The sequence below is a fragment of the Anarrhichthys ocellatus genome, unplaced genomic scaffold (assembly GCF_004355925.1).
Source record: "Anarrhichthys ocellatus isolate YVR2014 unplaced genomic scaffold, GSC_Weel_1.0 scaffold11, whole genome shotgun sequence".
NCBI lineage: Eukaryota > Metazoa > Chordata > Actinopteri > Perciformes > Anarhichadidae > Anarrhichthys > Anarrhichthys ocellatus.
The window spans coordinates 899908-926023 of record NW_022280041.1 but is presented as its reverse complement, the minus strand read 5'-3'; the positions used below and the strand labels follow the sequence as shown (position 1 = coordinate 926023).

The 26116-nt window shown below is 40.9% G+C and overlaps 2 protein-coding genes across 4 annotated transcripts; one reads left to right on the top strand and one right to left on the bottom strand.

Annotated features, from left to right (window-relative positions):
* Positions 1-510: 510 nt before the first annotated feature.
* usp12b (ubiquitin specific peptidase 12b) lies at positions 511-11827 on the bottom strand. 3 transcript variants are annotated; one of them, XM_031850736.1, is made up of 10 exons: positions 11689-11827; positions 9914-9994; positions 9715-9798; positions 8251-8380; positions 7485-7753; positions 7106-7182; positions 6483-6566; positions 5911-6108; positions 5351-5429; positions 511-3734 (listed from the first exon to the last, which is right to left on the bottom strand). In XM_031850736.1, the coding sequence occupies exons 1-10, from the start codon at positions 11734-11736 to the stop codon at positions 3633-3635; spliced, it is 1152 nt and encodes a 383-aa protein (XP_031706596.1). In that variant the 5' UTR covers positions 11737-11827; the 3' UTR covers positions 511-3632. The 3 variants fall into 3 exon arrangements, with proteins under 3 accessions (XP_031706596.1, XP_031706595.1, XP_031706594.1); XM_031850735.1 differs by having other exon boundaries at positions 8251-8374; positions 9914-10919; positions 11689-11794; XM_031850734.1 differs by having other exon boundaries at positions 9914-10919; positions 11689-11793.
* Positions 11828-13343: 1516 nt separating this feature from the next.
* On the top strand, positions 13344-21730 carry rasl11a (RAS-like, family 11, member A). The gene is made up of 8 exons (XM_031851598.1): positions 13344-13924; positions 15564-15620; positions 15776-15858; positions 19257-19297; positions 19380-19509; positions 19646-19721; positions 20279-20355; positions 21535-21730. Exons 1-8 carry the CDS (start codon positions 13765-13767, stop codon positions 21679-21681), a joined length of 771 nt encoding a protein of 256 aa, XP_031707458.1. The 5' UTR covers positions 13344-13764; the 3' UTR covers positions 21682-21730.
* Positions 21731-26116: the final 4386 nt, after the last annotated feature.

The window sequence follows — 26116 nt, the reverse complement described above, 5'->3', positions numbered from 1 at the left end:
AAACATTTACATTCTTGGTGAGTCTGACAAGAAGAAGGGCGATGTGGACGACCGAAGCCCAGAAGGGACATTTCAGAGGACAGAACAACTGCTAAAGGAAATATCCACCTGCAGACGTCAGCTTTTCACGTTATATATAACCTATATACAAATGTGAGAAAATGTTTGTGCTTCTGCTATTAAAAACAACTCCCTTAAGCCTAACCAGCTGAATAATCACAATGCTGAAGACTTAATCCTTTTATTATCGTCCAAAAATAAGACATTTCAAAATGTTCAAGTGATTTGACAAAGTAAGTTATAAAGAAATACTGATGCTGGATATTTAAAGACACGAGGCATCAACATGTTGACGGTGAGCTAGTGGCTCGGTGCTAACGGAGCTAACCCCTTTCTTTTCTGTGAATTGGATGTTTTGTGAGGCCAAAAGTCATATTTTAGTACTCTTCAACATTGTGATTGTTAACAAAACGCCATCTTCATTTGACTTGTTAATCACGGGACAAACTCAACTAAACACAAACTTATGTAAGAGAGAAGAAGAAGAGAAGAAGAAGAGATGACTCAGCGCTGACGCACTTTAAAGTGGATGTTTCCTTTAACAGTGATACACAGGACAGGTCAGGCTCAGTCACTCTGCACAGTAGTTCCTTGTAGTTTTCTTCAGAGTATCTTAGTGAAATCAGTCTGTTTCTGTGTACTATAATGTGACAGATTACATGAGCTCATTTACTTTGGGGCTGCTTGGTTTATGTTACCCTGGACGCCAGACGGGCGGGGCTTGTTATTGATTCATTAACACAATAAAAGTATTTTGAGGCATAACTTTTTACACTAATATTTTTGGATGTCTGCCGATTATTTTAAAGCAAGCAATTATTTATATTCCAATAATAATATCTGTATTTATGTACACATGATTTCTCGTCACACACTCCCCCAAAATAATCTCCAAAGCCGCCTACTCAAAAATGGTAGACTCGTAGAATTAGTGAAATATATCAAAAACAAGTGAGACATCTAAGAAACAGAAGATAACAAATGAATAATAATAATATTTATAGTATATAAATTAAAACAGAGCCTTGTTTCAACACATTTACAGATTTTGAGGAGCAACGATTTCCATTAAAACTGCGTTTCATTGAAGGAGACTCATAACCAGCTCCCAACTGAATCTGTAGACTTTCATCCACCAAATAACGCGCTTTTTGTGCTTATTTTTGTTCAGTCATACAATGAGGAAAATAAAAGGTTTCCTTTGAAAAGCTTAAAATAAGAACACGTCATTTGGTCACTTCATTAGGAGTCCACGGATTCTGTTGGAGCCTGAATACGAACCTGTAAACTTCTTCTTTTTACTTTCCAAAAAACTGAAGAAATGATGGAAAACGAAGCGGATCGACCCCCAAAACAACACGCAAAACATCCGGAGAAAAGAAATAGTGTTGACTTTGAACGCGCCGTCTGAAGCTGCTCCCTCTCCTGAATTAAGTGAGACGTTCAAGGACCTCAGGACACTTCTGTGGCTGTGATAAAACGCTGCATTCTCAACAAATCCGGCGTTGCAACAATGCATGTTTTGTTGTGAACGCAGCCGGATTTTAACTGCTGAATAAAACAATGGGACCGATGACGAGTTTGTACATAAACTGATTAACTGACCTGCATTACGTTTGTTCTCGGGCGTCAAAATAAAAGACTCCAAAAGGAAATTAAAACATTCTAAATAAAGTATTTGTGTTAAAAGTGCTTTTCTCGTCTTAGCGGTAAAGAGAGCAACTTCAGATTATTCAAAACGTACCCGACTCCAGCTGGTGTGTTACAGTCGGGGCAGCAGCAGCCCTGTTTTTGCTTTACTATACATCTTAACATTCAGATAATACTTGACCCGCTGCCCAGACCACTCAACTGCTGCAGAATATAAACACCTCTGGAGGCTGCAGAGAGCTCGTTTCCATTCACTTTGCCATCTGTTCAAAAGGTGACGGGGTGAGCTTGCTTGTTGATGTGGGACAGCCCAGTCGGGAGGAGCCTCACGCGCCTGGAGCATTAAAACATACAGAAAAAAAAAACAACTACATTTGGATTGTTTGTGCGTTAAAACGAGAACAACGGAAGTGGAGAAGGAGGAGGCAGAAAGCTTGATTTAGGGAGGAAAGACTCCGTGTCTGAATTTAATAAGAGTGAGAGAGCAACCTCACACTGGAGAAACTGCAAATGTTGGGCGGGTTTTATTAGTTAACTCAGAGGTTGTTACCGCCCTGAACTCCTTCTTATTGAGCTGAATTAGGTTTTAAAACATACAGAGGAGAGGAAATGTGTTGTTCGACCGACACGCTCCGCATCAGCATCACTGAAGGCTCCGATTTAAGATTGTGGAGCAGAAAACACGTGTAAAAGTCTGCGGCTGCAGGAGGAACACTCGAGCCAGAGGTTGTGTGCTGGCGTATGCAGGGAGGTGTTAGAGACACATTCAACCTGGAGTGGGACAGTTTGGATGTCAGAACTGACTTAAAGGAAATACCAGATATTTGTATCTGTGTGTGTCCCTTTAAAAGAAAAAAGGTACAAATGTGCACATTCTGCCGTTAAAGAAAAGTCGAAAAATGTTTAAAGACAAATCTTTCAAATCAAACTGAAACCCAGAGAATCCAGAGTAGAAATACTTCTTTTAACGTTGAAACGCTTCGTTCAATATCCTATTTCTCTCGCTGTGGCACCAAACATGACCCGTAATGGCACGACTCACCAGCAACTGCAACACTAAAGACTAAAACCACAACAGCGTCGTTGGTGAGCTGGAAGGCTCACCGCTTTTTAACAAGCCATGTTTTCAACAGGCACTGCACTAATTTAAGATAAAAACAGAAATAATAATAATAATAATAAGGGTCGTCTATCAGATTCGTCAGCGTCTCTCTCGTGGCTGGTTGTCTATCTCACGCTCTCCTATAACACCACTCTATGTTTTTAGCACCACTTCATGATGCAAACACTGCAAACTAGCAACTGCTTCGCTCCACGTTCAAGTTATTCCATCAGTGGTTTTATTCTGACAGGCGGGGGTTTTAAACAAGGCTGTCAGATGTTAGTTTCTCCATCTCCTGGTGGACTTTTAAATGTTTGGGGGGGGTTGGGGAAAAGGGGATGAACGCGCGGTAGCTATGTGTTAGCGTAAGGCTAACGTAGCATGGTATATTATACACACAAAAACAAAAGAACGCTGAAGAAGACTGACGGTTACCGTGAGGAGGAGGTCTACAATCCTGTGTCTCATCCGAAACAGTTGATTGGTTGCTCTGCGTTGTCCCAAAAACAATTGGACCGCTGTGCTCCCGGCGATGTCAGCCTCTTGGATTTGGTGTTACTCGGCCCCCCCCTCCCCCGCTGATGCCCCGGCGCGCATTTGTTTTTTTTAAGGTGCTCAAGAAGGATGCGAGCGGTCGTAATCCAGGAGGCTGGCAGTAGCGACCCGCACATGTTTCGACCGATCCGAGTGGCGCTCCGACTGCAGGAAATAAAGCCTGGGTACTTATGTGAGCGTAGTGGGAAGGGGGCGGAGCCAGTGGGCCTCCCCACCCCCCCTCTGTCGGGCGTACAGTCTGTTGGGGGATTCACCGCCGGCTGGGTCAGTCTCTGGACTGGTAGAACAGGATGTATCCCGACTCAGAGTTCTTGGAAATGTCCGACGTCAGACCGTAGAACTCCTCGATCGCCTGCGCGTCAATTTTCTACAAGAAAAGAAGATAAAATGTTTGATGTTAGAGTTTAGCTGAGCAGGGATTTACTGCACAACTTCACCGACTTTACTGTCAGACCAGAACACAATCCACTACTTTCAGGATAAAATCCTTCTTCTTCAGCTCACAGCTGTGCTGTTGAACTTTGTTGTGTCACTGTTTTCACAGAGGCTTTTGTTTCCCGTTCAAAGTGAGAATGTTGAAGAGGAAGTGGTGAATATCATGAGGTTCTGACTCGGACAACTGTTTCAGTGCAGCAGCTTCGTCCGAACAGAGAGAGGGAGACAATGGAGTTAAACAAAGAGAAGAGAAGAGGCTTTGGAGAAGTCAGGCGGTTTCTATTCCAGGTGGAAAGAGACAGAAAAAGAGTGAAAAGATAAACTTCAGAACAAATGAAAAGCTAGAATACAAAGCAGCGAGACAGAAGGGGAGATTAAACCTCCACTAATCATAGAAAAATGATGAGTGTGCGTTTCTGCTCTGCAAACTCAGCGGATTCTTCCAGAACTCGGTCAGTTTCTGGACCAGATGTTCTTCGACTGGGCCTCCTTCCCACCATAGTGGAAAAACACACTGGTGGTGAGGGTTTGAGATTCAAACAGCAGTGGGACTTCTCTTAAAAGTGAAACAAACCAGTTTAACTGGAGCCGTATGAAATATGACCAAAACGAATGTTTAGAGATCAAATTCATTACGTACTTCCTGTAAAAACACTAAATACAGCTATTAGTTTGCGTGATTCAAAGAAAGGACGATGTCATTTAGCACAAATAATAAATACTGTGTTGAATTGTTGTACTTTGTTATACTTCAAATGAGTTGATTCCAACTGATTGTGAGGATAGAGAGACTTTTAGTGAGCTCAGAACGTAGATGGAGAAGTTTAAATGAGCAGTTTGTTCCTAATTTCCTCGTAATGAGAACAAAATTACGTCGTTTTTTCCAAAGAACCTCTCCGGGGAATTATTAGGAAAACATTCAGATATTGCAGACCTGTAAAATAAATCTACAGCACGTGACTGAGGAAATACTCTGGAGGATTTTCTTTTGACTTTTACTATATTGTGTTAAACCCTGTTTGTACATTTGTCTCTAACACAGATTATACTCCACACACCCCGGAGCGTTCACCTGTCATCGCTGCACGGTCAGCTAACCGCTATTTCCTTGTCCTCGGAGACATAAGGTGAAAGGTTACTCGTCTGCAGCTGGAACACAGCAGCGTGCCGAGGCTTCAGGGCAAGTACTGACTCGGTCGAGCGCTACTCGTCTGACTTCATGTACTTTTAACATGTCGCAGGGCTGGAGACGCTGCTGAATTTGGATTGATAGATTATCACGTTATGGTCACTAACACCATGGTGCTGTCATGGCAGACCGTTGGTTCTGTTTCTAGGCTGCTACGTGTTCTCCTGTCAACACTCCAGAGAGAAGCAGATGGTTCCAGAGACGCTGAAGAGAGAGCAGCTGTTTCATGACGGCCAACATTTGAATCTTGTTTCAGTGAAAGATTAACGTCTCGTTTAAAAGTTAGAAATAACTAACGGTTTGGACGTAGTAGCAGTAGAAGAGGAGGTAGTAGTACTAGGAGAGGATGTGTCTGTTACCTCTACGATGTCGTCGTCAAACAGCAGCCAGAAGCCGTGACTCTTGACGATGGTGATGTAGTGTCCACGGTTTGGACCGCTGCAGAGAGGAGGAGCAACGAGTGAGACACAGAGAACAACACACCTAAAGGTGCTTTTACTTTATTCACAAGTAAACATGTAAACCTGGATTCTGTCGGCCGTTCTAAAAGGTCCAAAATCCAATAGTTCAGCCCCATTTGAGTATTGCAGTCTTTTGTGTTCACATATAATGTTCATTCACAGCTGGACGATTACATCACTCATCTGCTGCTTGAAGACGATCCAGTGACTTAATAACTTGCATACGATCACTTCCACATCAGCTGACGTCAACTAATCGGCCTCAGAAAACTGCAGCAAAGCCACGTCTTTCCAGTTGTTTTATTTATCTTTTGATCTAATTTAATGCCAGCTACACACAGACTACGTTAACATGCGCAAAATAGTAATTTTTCTGATCTTATTCAGAGACGTTGAGGAAGAGCATGCAAGTCCACAGCATATTTAAATAAAATGTAGTTGAAGGAAGAAGAGCCTACCTGCCACAGTGTACAACGACAGCCACCAGGTCGTACATTCGGTCGGGGTTGGTGGCGTCCCCGGACGTGTTGAAGAGGCGGAGCTCCAGCGGGAAGACGACGCGATAGGACAGCTTGGTGTAGCGGTGCAGCTGGTCCATGTACTTAAAGCGCTTCAGGTGGAGGGCGAGGATCATCGGTAGCTTCTTCACCCGCATCCTGGTGGAGAGACGGAGAAGAAAGGTTTGTACTTTTTGACTGCGGTTGAAGCCGACACTTCACAGCTCTGTAGAGACCAATTTTCTATGTGGTTAAAGGAGCTTTATTTGACATTTAGAACATTATTATAGCAGCAACTATTGTCGAAGTAAAGATAAAGTAGAGGTGCTTTGTTGCTGCCGGCATGTTCAGAGCCGTTGAGAAAAAGCTCCTAATCTCGGCTCTTGCAGCTTTTAAAGCAACAGCAACCTCCCTTAAAATGTTGCTTCAAAAAGTTGCTTTATATAATATTAAAATAACTGACCCGTCCTTATGTCAACATTCAAAACCACAACAAAGAAAGAAAGAACAAATCAGCTGACGATGTCACTCACCTTTTCTGGGCTTCCTGTTTGCTGCGACATTGCTCACAGTAGTATTTGTATTCACTACATAACGTCTCTGTGTTGCTGAAGCCCCTGTTAAGAAAACACACACACACACAAAGTAAAATAACAAACTTTTTTGTCCGCACTAGTTTTTGTCCGCGCTAGTTTCTCCTTTTGTCCATACTAGTTTCTCTTTTTGTCCATACTAGTTTCTCTTTTTGTCCGTACTAGTTTCTCTTTTTGTCCATACTAGTTTCTCCTTTTGTCCATACTAGTTTCTCCTTTTGTCCATACTAGTTTCTCCTTTTGTCCATACTAGTTTTTGTCCATACTAGTTTCTCTTTTTGTCCATACTAGTTTTTGTCCATACTAGTTTCTCTTTTTGTCCGTACTAGTTTCTCTTTTTGTCCATACTAGTTTCTCTTTTTGTCCATACTAGTTTCTCCTTTTGTCCATACTAGTTTTTGTCCATACTAGTTTCTCTTTTTGTCCATACTAGTTTCTCTTTTTGTCCATACTAGTTTCTCTTTTTGTCCATACTAGTTTCTCTTTTTGTCCATACTAGTTTTTGTCCATACTAGTTTCTCTTTTTGTACATACTAGTTTCTCTTTTTGTGGGTGATCGTTACCTGAGACAGTGCGTGATGGAGGTGTTCTGCTCCACGTCCACCGAGAGATCCAGGAAGTCCTCGTCTTTACTGCTCACCTGTAATGCAAGTGAACACACTCAAGGTCTATTCCGTTCCTATTGGCTGATCCACGAACGCTAATGCAGATTCAACGGTAGAATATCCTTCAGAGAAAGTTTCTATACCAGCATGAGCAACAACTACTTACACTGCAAAGCAAAACCATTAACCGTAAAAAGAGAATGAGTCGTACTGGGTACTGTATGAAGTGCGTCACATGACCATCAGGTGGGAGGGGCTTAAGGGCAAAGAAAGATGACTAGTTTTATAAAGTTAAAGGTAAATAAATTCTAACTTAAATCCTAAAATTAGGACTTACAGCTTCACAGTTGAGGCAGCGCGTCTCATTGGTCAGTGTTCCTTGGAAAATCTCATGGACCCAAGTCTGTTGTGTCTCCTTTCCTCCGTCCCCCTCTCCTCCTCCTCCTCCTCCCTCACTTCCTCCTCCCGTCCCTCCTCCATTCTGCACCAGCTTCCCATTCTGCTGTCGCTCCTGGCTCTTCTCCTCCTGCAGCAGGTCGGCGATGGTGTTGAGGAGGTAGTTGAGGAACTCGTGGGCGTCCTGCTGCATGTAGTTATCAAACAGCTCTGAAGGGGGAGGAGTCAGAGAGTTGTCAGAGGAATAAGGAAGGATGTAAATAAAGAGGAAGAGAGAGAACATCAACATCTGTTCTTTTTCATCTGCAGGATTTGGCTGAATATTTTATTTCCTCGGCTGCCCTCCCCCTTTCTCTCCCTCCCTCCCTCCTCTTCCCCTCCCTCCTTTCTCTCCCTCCCTCCCTCCTTTCTCTCCCTCCCTCCCTCCCCTTCCCCTCCCTCCCTTCTTTCTCTCCCTCCCTCCCTCCCTCCCTCCTCTCTCTCCTCTATCTTCCTCCCCCCCTCACCAGTCAGTTAACTCATCTGTGACTCGTCTGATGAAAGAACATTAACACCTGGTGGAGTTGTTGGAATTAATGTTTTTTTCCAGAGAAAAACACAGGAAGTCACACGTTTAGAAACTCAAGCAGAGGGAGGGTGAAGAGGATCCTTCTCTCCCGCCCTCCTTCCTTACTCTTCCTCCTTACGGTACGATATCCGTATTTTACCATTTTCTTTTCTCAGCCGGGAGATGAACTTCTTGGGAGGAATGACTCCGACCTTCTTCTTCTGCGTGGCGATGCTGTTGAACAGGTCAGACAGACAGGTGAGGAGGGACTCCTTACGACGCGGCTGCACCTGAAGAAGAAGGAGGAGAGGAAGGTGAAGAAGAAGAAGAAAGAGGAGAAGGAGAGGGAGAAGAAGGAGAAGATGAAGAAGACGTTTACTATCAAGAGATATTTAACTTTCTCTGATGTAACAGGTGAGGTGAACCTTGACCTTTTATCTAATCTATGAGAGTGATATCTCACACACCCACACCCACACACACACACACACACATTGATGACCTATGAAACTGATATCTAACTCATTAAACAGGGTGAAGCAACCGAAGTAGAAAATGGTTTTGAAGTCTCTTCTAAGGTGAGTAATCAACAGACACTTTGATTATTTCTCCTGTGAGTGTGAACTATTATTGGCTGATATATAAAACCTTTTCTTACGTCGGTTTTATTGGAAAAACGTTTTTGAAAATAAATTTAAAAACACTTTTTATCTGATGGGAAAGTTTCCCAAAGATATTATTAGTCCAAGGATAAGATTCCTCGAGCATCTTTCTCTCATTAAAGATGAAAAATTCCACATTCATGGTATATTTTAAAGTATATTTTTCCAGCACAGTCAATTCCTCATTCTGCTCATCGGTCTCATCTTCTCTGCAGACAGACTCTTAATCTCTTTCCACTTTGTCATAAATGTATTTTCTTCTGAGGAAACAAAGAACTATCCGCTACGCACACGGACGCTTCAGGCTCTCGAGTCATCAGAAACCAGGTCAAAGTACAGTTTATTACAACTATATAATATATAAACTATACAAACACGAGCAGTCGGACGTGTTGAAAACAAGTTGTTTGGATTGAAACACAAAGACGTGCAGCTGTAAACATAAACTTGACTGGATTCCTTATTCAACCTATTAAACTCACATTTAAGGTTCACCAACTTTCACTTTTACCTCCATTTAAAGTGTATCATCAGGCTAAACTGTTGACTCTTGTTTACAACCGTCTGATCACTTTCTCTACATATTTAAATACATATTGAAACCAGCTGTTAAAATAAACCCCAACTTGTAATATACCATAGTTTTAATTTAGCTGACAAACTAAACTAAAGACGCTTTGTGAAGAGACATGAAAGAGGCAACAATACGGCTACAGACTACCCACAATGCAACACTCTGAATGTGAGTTCCCTCTGTAGTGCAGCTGAATACCTAAACATCTAGTCGACGCCCATTTTGTCACAAAACAAGTATTGTTTCACATTATTTCTTATAATTTAAGTGTTACAAGTACACGAGTACAGAAGCACCTCTCTCTCTACCTCCCCCCCTCTCTCTCTCTCTTTACCTCTCTCTTTTTACCTCCGCCCTCTCTCTCTCTCTCTACCCCCCCTCTACTCACCTTGTACGCCAGCACCTTCTCTCTGAACGGTCGACAGAAGTACAGCGCCTGCAGCACTGAGTTACAGTAGCAGGTGTTGCCAAACTGGAACAAAAGAAGAAGAGACGAGACAGAATGAGAGACGTGGAGGCTTCTAGCGGTGAAGCTCAACACTGTGTTACATGTTACACCAGCGATACACTGTACATGCAACACTTACATTGACCAATCCAAAGTAGTGTTCATTAACGGGAAACTGTTCCGGTCCAATCTCCTTTTCCAAGGCAGAGGCATTGGCGCCCTGAAGAAGAAGAAGAAGAAGAAGAAGAAGAAGAGAAACATTTAATGGACAAAGAAACATGTATGACACATGAAATGATCCTGAGAATTCCTCCTTTGTCCTCTTGTTTCCTCCTCATTGTGTTCAGGTTTCCTCTGATGGACCGTCCACCATCTGTGTTTCCTGCTTCGTTTCCTCAGCGTTGAGTCGCATTACTTGTTACTTTTACAATAATTAATACGCATGATTGTGTAGAAAACTTTGGATTTTTTTTCACCGTGTTTTGAGATATAAACAATATATAATGTTGTGTTAATATTCATAGTAATATATTGTTTTAGGTTCCAAGAGCGAATCACAACAAGACAATAAAGTAGTCTTTGCAAAAGTCATTTACACTGAAGGATTGCTTCTGTTTTACTATTATAACAACTTTAAGTGTTTCAGTCATCAAACACTATATCAAGGCAGCAGAGAGAGGAGGAGGAGGATGACGATGATGCAGCTTTTCCTTCAGGGCTGATTGAGTACAGAAGTGGAGTCACTCACTTGTTACTCATCACCACCACCATCATCATCATCATCATCATCATCATCATCATCATCATCATCATCATCACATTGCAGTCCATGTAAAGTCAATAAGAGGAGAGCAGATGAAGGCTGATAGTCGAGGTTATTTATCCAACAACAACATCACAGGTTGTAAACAGAGAGAAGGGCAGACGTCCGTCTGGAACACGAGAGAATCGTTCGTTCACGATGAGCCGTAGAACTGCTCTTCAAAGTGACAAACAGTGAAGTGAACGGCTCGAAAGACGTCACCAGTGAAGAGCAGACAGCCGGGCTGAATGATCCTGTTTATGAGTCACGACTAGCAGTCCAGAGGACGTTCTGATGAAAAGTATTTCACATTAATTCCAAGTGGTTGGACCTCGTGGTTTGACTGAGAGAGAGAGAGAGAGACAGAGAGACAGAGAGAGAGAGACAGACAGAGAGAGAGACAGAGAGACAGAGAGAGAGAGAGACAGGGGTCCAGATGAGACGTTCACGGTTCGTCCCATGACAGGAAATGCTGAACTGAATCAGTTAATACAGATTATAACAGATATCAATGTCATCCAACTGTGGTTGTTTACATCCGCTGACCATACAAATCGTTGTTCCTCTTTTAGGTGCAACAGCTATTTTAAAAAATAAGTAATTGTTGTAATAAAAGGGCACATATTTTCATCTGTGTGGGCAACACAACTTTTGTCCTAATGTCCCAGCAGTGGCTGCTGTTTTTGGCTACCATTAATTATTACTTTTTATGTAAATTTCCCCACTTCCGGACGAATAAAAGATTATTGTTATTATTATTATTATCTTAAGCTAGCAGGCTAATGCTAACTAGTTTTCGACCCTGCCCTTCTCGCGTAAACAAACTACAAAGATGGCTATAGATAAACTGTCAAACAAGCTTCTGTTTACACTTAATAACACCCGTTTTATTTGTTAAACTTAAACCAGCCTCTCCGTGTAGCTGGAGAGCTAACTGTTAGCTAACAGGCTACAACTTTCTGGGAACCCTGTTTGTGTTATTAGCATCCTGTTGGTCTGTGGTGTTAGCAAACAAGCTAACATAGCCGCTAGCTTTAGCTCTAGCTGTCCTGGCTCACCGCGACCAGAGGCGCAGAAATACCGTAATTTAAAGCCGAATATCGTCTGCTTACCATCGTACAAATCGAGGCGATCTTTCGGACTGTCATCAGTATTTCCATCCGTAAGCCGCCATGTTGGACCGAACCCCCGATGTGGAAATTATCAGAGCCGATGCGGCTGCAGAGTTCCGGGAGAAGAGCCGGAACTACCTTCTGGTGCTGTTACAGGGTAGCACACGCGACTTCCGGTATTGTATTTCAAAATAAGACGACAACTGGAAAAAAAAAAAACATGGAATTTGACTCCGGTTTACACGTTGCTCTCAACGTTTAGAATCAACGTTGGCTAATGTTGATGGAAGAAGTATTACAATCTTATATTTATGTAAAAGTAGCAATCATTTTGTGTAAAAATACCTTTTTACAAGTAAAAGGTCCTGCTATCAAAAGTAAAGGTACAAAGGTATGAGCATCAAAGTACCAAAAATAAAAAGTACTCTTTATGCAAAATGGCCCTTTTCAGAAGTAAATATATTATATTATTATATTACAGTTATTGTTCCATTAATGTGGTCATCACTTGAGCTAATTGTTAATTACTTTATAAACTGCTGGGTAGCTTATCCTATAATGATATACCATAATATATTTGTGAATTTATATTTTGTATTAATGTTCTAAATCTAGAAAGTGACTTGTAACTAAAGCTAGTGGAGTAAAAGGTACAATATTTACCTCTAAAATGTAGTAGAGAAGAAGTATAAATATCTATTTGTTGTTTATCTTATTTTGAAAAAATACACGTAGCTTCCGGTATTACTCAACGTATCTGCCAGCTTCCTCCCGGAGGGAAGCTTAGAGGGAGTGTCGCCGACGCTCAAATCAGGAGCTCTTTAGTGCGTTCGATTGTAGTCACGGGGGCTAGAATCAGCGGGCGGTGCTTCGATCAACATTTAGGTCTTACTCCAACAATATTACACCAAACTTTGTCTTGGGGCCACGAGATAATCTTTCAAATACCACCATATGATAACATAAAACTTTATTAAGGAATTAACAAGATACCCAGCAGTAAATATAATTGTCTCCACCCCTACAAGCTGCCACATAAAAGTGAATCCATTGGCCACTCTCCATAGTGAGTTATTTTACTTTAATAGGTTACTTTAAGTATATTTCGATGCTGATACGTTTGTATTTTTACTGAAGTCACATGTTAAATTCTGAATTTACTTGTTATGTAGTATTCATGCAAGGAAATAGTTTCTGTTCCTTACTTTTTAAGTCATGATTTATTATTATATATATTCTTTAATATTAATATATTATAAAAAAATAAAAATAAAATAAATAATAATATATATATATATATATATATATATATATATAAATATTTATTTGATTAATCAATTAAATTAATATTTGTATTCATGTATATATTTATTTATTATTTTCCTAGCGTGAATGATGCTTACATTCAATATTTAATTTATTATTTTTCTACTGAATTTAAGTTTAATAAAACCTACAGTCTGATCTTTGTCTAATATGTCTGGCAGCTTTATTATCATAAACCTTCATTTCCGTGTTTGCCCGCAATGATGTCTGAGTCCAGGCTGGAAAGAGGAGCTCAATTTAGTCTGGTCTCACGGGAATATTAGAGGGGATGGATCAGAGTCTCTCTCTCTCTCTCTCTCTCTCTCTCTGTCTCTCTGTCTCCCCCTCCCTCCCTCCCTCTCTCTCTCTGCAGTCAGTATGATCAGGAATCTGTGCAAACCGGATTACTTCTTTTTGTTGTAATGCATTCATTTATGCATCTTACATTTAAACATCACATTCACTGAGTTGTGATGTTTAGTGTTCTGCTGATGACTTCTCGTTGTTGAAAGTTTTTCTTTGAACTCAGTTGGTGGAAAACCCTGAACCGCAGCAGGGATCTTGGGAAATATTTGGGGATTTTACACCTTTACCAGAGAGGAAACCCAACATTTTTTTCTGCATAATAAACTACCAAGAATAAACAGCAGGACACATCTGGGGATCCGGAGCTCTCCACGCTGTTCCTGCAGGAATATTATGGGAATACTGGAGTGATTTTTTTTCTTCCCACATTGAGCAGAAGCTGATCTGAGAGCAGAGGGGATCTAAATGCGGCTGTCTGGCGACCCTGCACCGGCGACCATGAACAGCAGCAGCGGGTCGGGCAACTTTCTGCTGGTCCCCATACCGGAGTATCCTCTGCTGGACTGTGTGCCCAACAAGACGGTGAAGATTGTGGTGCTCGGGGCGAGCAACGTCGGGAAAACCGGTACGGATTAACGGGAGAGTTGTAGGTTCAGGTCACAGGAAGGGAAACATAGAAACAGTCAGCGGAATGAGGGAAGTTTTTATTCTTTCTTTCTCACATGAACTGAAGTTGCCTTGTAGGGATTCAAAATGGGGAAAGGGGGCTGAGATCGAATGCATCTCAATAGTGTGATGTATAACAAATAATAACACATTCAACCACTCATCATGCAGCTTTGTTATTGTTAGGAATACATATTTGAGATATGTTTGTCTACTAGAGGAGGAATATAAGGAAAGTAGTGGAACGGTTTGACATAAATTACCAAACCTGAACGACAGGGGGCGACATTCTGCGTTATAACCATTTTTCAAATATTGCTCCTTTTTATATTTAATTTGTTAACTTTTATTCATTATAATCAGTGGTGGAAGAAGTATTCAGATCAATTAAAATAATATAACAATACTTAATTATACATAAAAGTCCTGCTTGCATTATTTTACTTGTTTGACAGTATAATAAAATGCACTTAAAGTTTCACTTGTTTGCAGAATGACACCTTTCAGAGTGTTGTCTGTGTCACTTTTAACTTTTTATATTCTTTAAAGTAGTTCAATCTGTTGCAATAATCATATTTCATATAATTAATCATATATTGTTTATGTTCAATCCTAATTGTAACAGTAACAAGTTGTAGTGGCGTATAAAGTACAACATTTCTCTTTTCCTTTAAAGGTAGAATAGTACGGGGACAAAATATGAGATTATAATAAAATGAGAAATAGCAAATATTCAACAAAAGTTCAGTCAAAACAAATGCTAAACAGGGTAAAATAATGAGGATATATTATTCCAGTTCACTTTAGATTTTAATAACTTTAGATCGTGTTGAGGGTTTTCAGAATACATTCATTGGTGTATAAATTATTCTTCTGACTGGTGGGAGTCTTAAAAAACGACCCCGATGATGTCATGGTGATGTCATCGGGGTCATCACAGAGAGGACAAATTACCAGCGGAAAGCCTGCATTACAAACCGGAGGTGTAAAGTTAGTAAGACGGGGAAGGTTTCACCGAAAGAAGGTACCAGGTTGCATGATGGGAAATGTAGGGAAACCGCCGCTTGTGAGTCTCACAACTTTACAAAAGTGCAGCACTTTAGTATCGTATCGTCGGGAGTTATCCTTTAATACAAACAGGAAACAAAAGCTTCTTCCAAAATGAAACTGGCTTCACAAAACGTCAGCGAGATTTATAAAAAACAAGAGATGCATGAGACAACCATTCACCAATACAAAGATGACGCACGGAGGATTGCGACATCAGATTCCTAGTATTGGTGAATCATCTTCTCACTTCAGAATTTGGGCCTGTTTGTTCGGCTCGTCCCTGTTTGCTCGGCTCGTCCCTCTGCTGTCAACTTTTTCAGAATCTAAAAATGTGCCACAGAAAAGAGAAAATTCCTGCAACACCTGCAACAGTTTAAGTGTAACATAGGTCAGTAGGTTGCAGAAGGGTAGTCTTTCTTAAATATCTTTCTTATTCCAAGTACAAGAACTTTGAGAATTAAGATACATTTTTTTACTTCATGCACTCTGTGACAGAAATTTAGAAAATCGCCATAAATAATCTTGAGTTTTGTCGTTTTCTTTTTCAGCTCTGATTGTCAGGTTTCTGACTAAGCGGTTCATCGGGGATTACGAAGCAAACACTGGTGAGTTCTCCGCCCGTTTTGGTCTGAAATAACACTAGTAACGTTTGTCAAAGTAAGCAGCAGAAATAAATGCATTTCCCCCTCCGCAGAAGTCCCCGACTATTGATCCGTTTATCCATCACATCCATTCATCCCGTCCCTTTCATTCTCCCCAGGAGCGCTCTACTCCAGAAAGGTCACGCTGGATGGGGAGGAAGTGTCGCTTCAGATCCAGGACACTCCCTGCGTCGCTCTCCAGGTAAACCGATGGAGGCAGAGAGTCCCAGAGTCTTCTTGTTGCATCATGAATAGAACATCTGGAGCGCTTTTTTGCTTCCGTTTATGAAGATGTTAGGCGTTTAATGGAGGTTTTATTGGCAGAAATTGAATATAATATTCATAATTATGTTTTAATCAGAAACTAAGAATCGTTATGTTTTTCTAAGCTTAGAAAAAGCCATGATATCGACGTAGCCTTTTCCACGGAGTCCGCCATCTTGCACCGCCATGTTTCTACAGCCGCCCAGAACAGACTCTGGCTCTATGAGAGTCTTTTACGTTAACTGAATGTAGGGATGCGTTCCAAAACCAGGTACTAAATACATCTGTGAACATGTAAAAGAAAGTGAAACCTAATTCAGTCGGACACCGCCCCTGTGTTTACACAAGCACAGTTTAAACGATCGCCCATAAGCTTTTGTGTTTCAATTATTTAGTCATGTAGAAGAACTGAGTATTGATGAGAGTAGCTCCTAGTTGTACTACATTTCCTAAAGGTACCTTTCTCTCCCCGTAGGCCACCGTAGTTCTTACACACTGTCCCTTTAAAAGGTGATGGAAACAGGTATCGCATTAATGTTGACAGGAAACCATCTCTGTTTACAGAAGATGTAACAAAAATGCTTCTTCTTCTGGCTTTTCCTTCTTAGACATGTTGGCGTCCAACTTGGAGCAGAAAAAGTTAGAATTTAGTTTGGTGCTGCTCATTACCGCACCGCTCAAACATCATTTAGCGGTCAAACACTTTGGTTGGCGTTGTGCCAAAACGTGCATTTATTTTCCTCAACAACATTTTGTCCTCAGCATGTCTAAATAGTTCGATTTTTAGCATAAAATAACCTTTTTTTCTTGTGCGTTCTGTCCATCAATATGCAATAGTTAGATGTATTTGTTTGATTTTTTTTCTATTTGTAGGTGGATGATCATTAAAGGCTTCATATCATTACAGCTAAATTCATTTGAGATGCTTTTGAAACAGTGAGATTTAGGCTTTTCGCACATGGTGACCAGATGTCACAGTGCGTTTGGTTTGTTCCAGATTCAAACTGGGTGTCTCGAGTCCCGACAAATATCTTAAAACACTAAAATGTCACGTTTTCAATTCACCGACCAATTTCTCCAGGTTGTCACCTCAAAATCAGAAAACATCTGGGTTAATTAAAAATCCTGCTGCATGATTCGGTCACTGGGTTCTTTGAATGGATTTCAGTTACAGACTCACTTGTTGATGGCACAGTGCCATAAAACTCCCAACAAAACAATATCTTTAAGATGTTGTCCCCATTTAAATGTACTGTATTTACACTTTTAGTCATTGGTTGAATCTGTATTATAAACCAAGTTCTGCATTTACAGCAGGACTTGAAATATTTGCATTTGCATCTATAACTGATGAGTTAAAACCACAGACTGTATATAAGAGGTGGATGTAGTTGTTGCAACGTCACCCATTGGTTTGTGGATGTTTTGAAGCCTTGAGTTCGGCAATTTGGCCGTCGCCATCTTGGTTTTTTGCAACCAGTGAACAGGAAGTGACCGTATTAGGATTGAGGAGGAGTGACGTAGAGACGCCGTGTACGTCGCTGATAGAGACCTGTCAATCACAGTAGCCCCGCCCTAAAGCATCCCCTGCTTTATGGTCTGTGTGACTCTAAATGGACCATAATGTACTAAATGAACATCATGCTGTATTGAAGAAGACTTGCAACTAGAGATTGAGACCATAAACTCATGTTTACAATGTTTACTGAGGTAATAAATCAAGAGAGAAGTAGAGTCATTTTCTCATAGACTTCTATACAACCAGAGAAGTCGCCCCCTGGTGGACACTAGAGAGAATGCAGGTTTAACACTCTCCCTCATTGGTTTCAGTCTACAGAACCGGAGGATGCCGCCTGGTTGAAACGTTCAAAAAGCCGAGATCTTTGTTCGACGTTGTTGCTTAATGATCTAGAAGTTGAACTCGTCAAAATCTGCCTTTTTTATTATCTTGAAAGTAATTCCAGGAATGTGTTTGGAGCGAGAGGAAGTGACCTTCGGACTATCTCCTCCAGGATAATGAGCGCAACGTGCCACACGGCTCACACTTCTGCACACCGGAAGTCTGTTTACAAAAGAAAAAATACTAGAATTCTGGGCTGCTTATTTCCTCCCTCCACCGGGGGGGGGGAGATAACGGAGGGTGAGGAAGTCTCTCCTGGCAGGACGGAGGACGATGGCGACCGGCTCCCAGAGATTAGAAGTAATTAATGTGAGGAGGCAGAGAGGTCGAGAAGTTACCGAGCTTCTGGAAGATTGTTAGAAGCTGCGTGAGGCAACTGAACTCATCTTCACCTCTTGATTGCAGAAAATATGTTTTTTCTTGGTAATTATAAGAATAAGAATCTGCCCAAACTAAAGTCTAATTATCTCCGAACTGACAACTGGGTGTTCTGGTGGGTCGGGAGTCGTAAATTCAAACAGCTGGTGTGTGTCCATAAACAGCCATTTGTCTTGGCATTGTGCCTCTTTTAGTGAAATCACCACCTGCTAACTCACTTTAAGCCGCTCTTTCCTTTTTTTTCCTCCACGTTTAGGCAGTTGAGTTTAGGAGAAGATGGTGTTGTCTCACTGGGAATGCAGCAATCATCGCACCAATAATCACGGGTTATTTTTAAACCAGTTCTTTCACAGATGATGGAGGTTTTCTGCTGAGCAGTCTGGACTATCGGTCCCTCGCTGGGATGAGGAATGAGGAAGTGTTTTAAAATATGAAGCCACTTCGGTCTCCGACAACGGAAAACATCTTTAAAGCATTTCATTCATTTCAAGTACTGAAACTATGATTTATAATAACTTTAATTATTACTTAAAGTTATAAATAAAAGGGGAAAAAAACATTTGTTGGTTTAATCTTTTCAAATTTGAGGATTTGCTTCTTTTCTCTGTTTTATATCATTGTATGTTGAATATATTTTGGGTTTTTAAGAAATATCACGCTCTAAAAATACGCCATTACAAGTAAAAGTCCTGAATTCTAAATGTTACTGAAGTAAAATAACAACACAATGTACTTAAGGTATCAAAGGTGTGGCTACATCATCATAGAAAATTATCACTTATGAATACATGTACGAGCATTTTCTGTTGTAGTTCGTCAATGTGGAGCTCGTTTTAGATACTGCACTGGGTAGATTAGTCGTATAATATCATATGTTGTAAAAAACTACAATACTTCCCATTGATTCGTAGTGGAAAAGTAGCACAAAATGGAAATACACGGCCAAAGTAAAGTGCAAGTATGTCAAAATTGTTTACATTTTATAAACAAAATGATGGATTTATTGTTCATAAAGTGAATCAACAGGTTCTTTGATTCCGTGATGTTTCTGTTTCCAGGACGATGCTGAGGGCTTGTACTGCCAGGAGCAGATCAACAGGTCGGATCCATTTACTTCAATGTGAATTAAACCAGTAAAAGGAATAATGCTGCCGATAATAACTGTTCAATAACTCTCCCAGATCGATCTACTGGGCAGACGGCTACGTGCTGGTTTTCTCCATCACGGACCACAACAGCTACCGAACCATCCAGCCGCTGTACCAGCACGTCCGACGCATACACCCCTCTGGAAACATACCGGTTATCCTGGTTAGTGGGTGTACAGAGTCTAATATATAGAGTTTAATCAAGGTAGAGAAACATGGCAGCAATGAGAGAACACAGTCACCTGCTGACCCTAATCCCCTTTGATCCAATCTGTCCTGTAATCTGTAATCTGCTGCAGGTCGGAAACAAGAGCGACCTGCTCAGAGCCAGACAAGTGCCAGCAGACGAAGGAGAGACGTTAGCAGCTTCGCTAGGTGGGGCTTCGTCATCCTCATCATCCCTCCTCCTCTTCTTCTTCTTCTTCTTTTTCTTTCTTCTTGTTCGTCAACTTTTTCCTTCTCCTCTTTGTTCATATTTCTTCTTCTTCTCTTCCTTCTCCTTTTTTCCTCTTCACTCTTATACTTCCTCCTCCACTTTGTTGTTGTTGTTGTTCCTCCTCCTCATCTTTGTTTTTTCCTTTTCTTTTTACTCCCTTTTTTCTACTTTTTCCTCCTCTTTGCTGTTCCTCTTCTTCTTCTTTCTCCACCTCCCTTCCCTTCATTCTACTCCAAGCTTGAAGATCTTTTGTTTTTGTGCAGAAACTTCATCAGAGAACTGCAAAAATGCCACCAAAACACTTTAAATGGACTTTCCCCACAGTGGCCAATTTGTAAAAAAACATCTGGCGGATTCAAGCTCTAAATGAACCGTCCAATTATGACACACACACACACACACACGTCTGCTTAAACGTGAACTATATCCTGCATGCTGCCTAACGGACGAGGAATGCCGGTTGTTATCTGAAAGATAACACTGCCTCTGCTCTCAGGAGGAGTTTACTTTGAGGCCTCGGCCAGAGAGAACCACGAGGGAGTCCACGCCACCTTCCTCCATCTCTGTCACGAGGTGGGACCTTCTTTGGTTGTTTTCTATATCGGTTTCTTTAATCGGACAGTTGAAGCTTCTCTTCTTGGCAGATTTCAGGACGTTATTCACTTTAAATCCAACAAACTTTAAGGGATTTTCACTTCCTGTGGGAATTATGAGTGCACAGGCTATTTCCCTCTGGTGCCCAGAGAAAGAATATAAAAATACCATGTTTGTATTTTTAGTCAGAAAGAGGTTCACCAGCCTATATTGGTCTGATCTGTATATTTGCTTTTCTGGCGGAGCAGTAGGAGTTTTTCTCAGAGGCTCATTACTGGTGTTCAAGAGAGCAGATAATCTGGTGCTTTTAAAGCTGCAATAATCAATATTATTTATATTAACAGTAGCCCAAGGTTGTGCAGCTCCCCGTAGTTCTTTAGCATCTTTCAGCTCATTGTTTTGGTTTTCTGGCTCTGGATTTTAACCACGGCCGGCAGCGGATTTAAGCAACAACAAAAAAAAGTTGAATAAGCTAACTGATCACTACACTCATAGCATCAAACAGAAAACAGAGAAATATGGTGAACAAACTGGAGCATTTAGCCGCTAAAGAGCCAGATATTTCCCTCAGGAGTCGGTGGAGACCAAAACAGAGCTAAAAGCAGAGTTTAAAATTGGATTTAAGTTCATCTGGTGCCCAAAAACATGACGTTAAACAGTTGTGCTGTGTTTGAAAAAGGTTGATCTTTGAAAATATATTTAAATACAGATTTAAAATGTACTTTTTAATTTTTCACACCTTACATACCTTTAATTAGTTGTAACAAAACAATATATAAATGATACCGCTGTTATTGTAAATAATATGGCTGTAATGGAAAATCCCCGATAATATAAACAAAGGATATCAAGTAGAACAGCATAGTAATGTTATGTTTTTAATATTTCATTGACAATTTTAAGATTTAAGACAATTGTTTGGCTCCAGACGCTAAAATTGTAGAAAATGTTTATTCTTAATAAAATGTTCTGACTGACTTGACTTTCCCTCAAGTTAAGTAACTTTATTTCTAAAGTACCTTTCAAGGGCAGGACGTCACAAAGTGCTTCACAAAATAAATAAAAGTCATAAATACAGACATACAATGAAAATAAATAAAAAATAAAAAAGTCAGCTGTCGTTCATTCCAGCGAGTCACCGTGGTCTCTGTGTTCCAGGTGATCCGGGCGCTGGGAGGAGGGAACGGGGAGAAACGAAGAGGAGGCCTCCACCTGGCCAGACCCAAATCTCCCAACATGCAGGAGCTGAAGAGGAGGTTCAGACAGGTCCTCTCCTCCAAAGCCAAGTCGTCCACGACTCTTTGATCGCAGCACGGGACCAAAAGCAACAAGAGCTTCCGTGGAAAATCGATGAAGAAAAAACGGAAGAGTTCTGCAGCGATCAAAGCGTAGTAAAGACTGAATGGAGCTTTCTGCAAACTAAGCTCTTCTCTGTGTTTTGGACGGAGCTCGTGAAAGTGAACATGTCACAGACTGCTGAGCAAACAGCTCGTGTTGTGTCAGAAACTTGCCGTGTTTACCAAAGAGCACAGCGAGCGAGTCCGTAAAAAACTTCACTGTAAACAGATTCAAGTCTCAGCTCTGAAGAGGCTGAAAGATCACTTTTATAGGATGAAAAGCTAATTTAATGCCAAAGACAAGACAATTAAATGAAAGAAAATGTTATGAGAGTCTTATTTTACCACCGGTTCCTTTATTCTGCCACAAAATGATGCTCAAAAGACAATTTAATTTAATTTGGTTCAAGGGGTTAATCCATGTGGGATCAACAACGGATTTCAACTTTGCTGATATCCAAATAAATGCAATGCAAGTGTCCGTCCTGCAGACTGCAGACTAATTAATAAAAGTAGTCTGAACCGAAACAGGAAATGACCCCAAAACACAAGCGTTCGAGGCTTTTACGCCGCCACAGATGCTGACATCTGACAGCCGGGAGGGAGGCCTCTCCTCTCCAAACAAAGCGAGGACAAACGCCTGATAACTGTGGAAGTCAATGGCTGCCAAGAATAAAATACAATCCTTTAAAGAAGTTGGAATTAATTCAGCTGCTTTTAATGGTGCCAATTTGCCAAAATGTAAACAAATACAGGCTGAAGAAAACTGATGTGTCCGATTTATTATAAATCAGAATTTCTTTTAATTTGGCCTGCATTTCATTTTAAAACATTAAAATTGAACATTTTATTTTATTTTAGAGGTTTTATATTATTTCGTGACACAACATGCACACAACAGAAAAAACTATTTTAATAATGTCAGCTGTAGACTTCCATACTCAGCAGTCGTTTGTGTGTTTTAACTCCATTAATGTTTCACTGAAGTTACAGGAGCTGTAGTTAGGTTTATTTTAAACCCCTAAATTCATCACCAAAAATCTCCAACACACGACGTACTTTACTTTACGAGCCCTAGATTGCCTTTAATTGTGACAACGTAAACGTTTCCACTATTGCTCAGCCCGCAGAACACAAACTGTCTCGCAGTCTGAGGAGTATTTCACTTCTAGTGTTGCTTTGTTTTAAAAAGGAAGGTGTTCGTGTTCTGTGGACTTAATGTTGCTCAAGAGGCCTTTTTATTTCCAACAAGAAGGAATCTGTGGGCGAGTCACAGCTTCTTGGTACCAAGAGATGTCGAATTTCAACACTTGCAGGAAAAAACAGCAGAATAAATCCAGAATTTAGTGCAGCGTTCAGGGGTCAGAATCCTAAACCGTGGATGGAGTTGTTAAATAAAGTCTGTTCTATGTCTGTAAAGGTTTGTGAAGTATCTGAAAGAAGTTGTGAAGTGTGTGTTTGTGTTCTTCTGCTGTTCTCATGACCTTCTCCACTCACTGACACACACAAAATTCCCAGTGAAGACAGAATTCCTCAGCATTTGGAATTTCTTTCTCGGTCACTGAGCTGCCACTCGAACCCTTTTAACACACACTTAGAAAAAAAAATTGTCTGCTGACCCCGACCGGTGACCCCTTCTGCCCCTTTGCCCTTTAAATAAGCAGCAGGGCTGGAAAAAAACAAAAAGGTTTGAGGATTAAGCCCGTCGTCTCGCTCGCTGTGTGTCGAGACAAAAAGTCTGAGATGACATTTTGATGCATCGTGACAACACAAGAGATTTTCCCATCATTTTTAGCTCCTTTAAGTATAATTTCCTCTCGTGTTTTCTTTTGAGACCCCAACTTTCCTTCCCACACACAAACACACGTCATGTCAGTCTTGAAGACCTCCTTCCTGTGTGCCACTGGATCAAGTGTTCCTGCCTCCCCATTTAGTTTTCTCTCTTTAAAAGTTAAGTTTTATGTGATGGACGAAGAGTTAATGTGACATTTAATAGGCAAGATTTCAGAAAATGGAGCTTCCACTAAGTGTTCCCTTTTTCGGTATGAGGAGAAAAAGAGAGCCGAAGTAACTCTTGGGTTCTGTTTCAAAATAAATAACTTCCTCGTCGTAATTAAACATCCAGTTGTGCAGCGTAATCTAACTCGACAGTCTGTGTCATGCAGTCTAGACACGGAACCTTGTGAAGGTGCACGAAGGCCAAAAACATCAAATCGTGAGAAAGAAAAACATGCAGATGAAAAGCCTTCAGTCTTCAAACCTTCATCAGAGCAGATCTTTGACTAATAGGGGAATGTTCGAGCTCAGGCTGGCCTCATCCAGCATTCTATGCCTAATAATGTCCCGTAGTTCGTAGATATCCCACGAAATTATTCAGCGTGTTAATCAAAATCAAACTAAGAAATCCCTTCGGCCTTTTTATGGAGGGGACCATGGCGACACTGACTTCCTGGCTGGTACAAAAACACTCTCTTTTGCTAATGATGCAACTGTATGTTCTTAAGTATACTCAAGTTAATGAGCAACGAACAAAATCGTTTTTCTAGGCTCTGAAGTAAAAATTCGCAACGATCAAACATTCATAGTTTAAGAACTCACAATGCAAAGAGCAATAACTGAGCAAAGGGGTGTTGTTAGCTGTTATTCAGACGTCTCTTCTGTAATGGCGGTCTATGAGTCGGTGTGCTGTTGGTGAACTTCCTTAGACACATTTAACTAACATGCTAAATATAGCAGAATCTCTAGTCTAGTTGACTCATCAACAGCAACACACCCGAAGCAACCAAACGCAAACACGCGGGCTCTTGTTCTGGTGACCGCTATTGGAAAGTACTTCATCAACAACAGCAGTGTGGAGGACGTAAACCAGCTGTGTGTGCGTGTGTGTGTGTGTGTGTGTGTGTGTGTGTTAAGGCCTTAATTCTGTTATCTGTAAGATGCGGCAGGAAGTTAAAGTCAAGACCTCAAACCAAGAGAGAGAGAAGAGAGAGAGAAAATAAGATCTAAGACTTTATGAAGTAAAACTAAAATGAATGAAAAAGGAAATGCATCATAATGTCTCCGTGTTAAAGTGTCTGACAGAAACAGGGAGGAAGAGGACAGACAGAAGATAGCTGCTGTCGAAAGGGAGACAAATTCAGACAGATAAAAACGAGACAGAAAAACATAGAAGATTATCAGCTTGTTTGCGCTGATGTAAAACAAACACGTCCGCTGTCGAGATATTAAATGTTTCGGCTCCCCGACGCGATAACGCCGTTATGAAGAATTCCAATTATGTTGCAATTAGATTATCAAGAACAACTCGGACCAAAAAGACTGAAGTCAAACCGACGAGTTAACACGTTCCAAAATGGCCGTTACAAAAATAATACATGTGACTGCTTGCTGATTTGACATCTGGACGAATGATTACGGTTTGTTTAGGTTCGGTTTTGGCACAAATGCTAATTGTTGACTAAACAATCTCAACATTTAGTAGATGTTACAGAGCTTTTGATCACATCAGCAGATTGACTTTACCATAAGGAACTGATCTGAGGTTACAAACCTGCAGAACAGACTTCTACTCTTTGTTTAGGCCTTTAGGAGTTAATACATGAACAATATTTGAGGTTTGTTATCTCTATTTTTGGCTCCCAGTGGGAAACCCACTTAGCCTCCTGTTTCCTCTCTCCCACCCTGCCTGCCCCCTTTCCCTCACTTTTCCCCTCCTTGTACAGCATTTCTTTAGACTAGTCAGGTTTGAACGTCCTGCCTGGTTTTGGGCTTTACTCTACCCACATTCTCCAAACCGATTTTCAAACCTTGTTAAAAGATTTTTATGCGTAAATTCTCTTTATCTTTTATTTTCAACCTTTGCTCTCTCCCTCCCCATCCTGGCTTGCATAATGTTTTCAAGCTGAGTTAATGATTTTTTTTAAACGCTGTGATTTATTACCACAAATTCAGTGTTGTTGCAACTCACTGGAACACATTCAAGAGAGACAACTCTTTTCTTTTTCCTGATTGATTGCAACTTGGGAGCTTTAGGAGGGCTATCCTTATTTGCTTTTCTTGCAGAGAGTTAGATGAGAAGTTTGATGCCACTCATATTTCTATGCTAACTATGCAGCTAAAGCAGATGGTTAACTGAGCACAAAGCCTGGAAACGGGTGGAAACAGCTAGCCTGGCTGCTCTAGTAAAGATGAAATAAACAACATATAACGTGTTAATTTGTGAGCTTTAAGAGGTTCTGGTTGGCTAATTTTGCTGTTTTTTTTTTTGGACAGAGCCAATTAGCTGTATCCCCCCAGTTAGCTTAGCACAAACTAAGCCTACTGGCTCCCAACTGTGTCCTGTTTTCAGTCAAGCTAAGCAACCGACCGCTAGCTGTGGCCCCTTGTTTTTAGTCAAGCTAAGC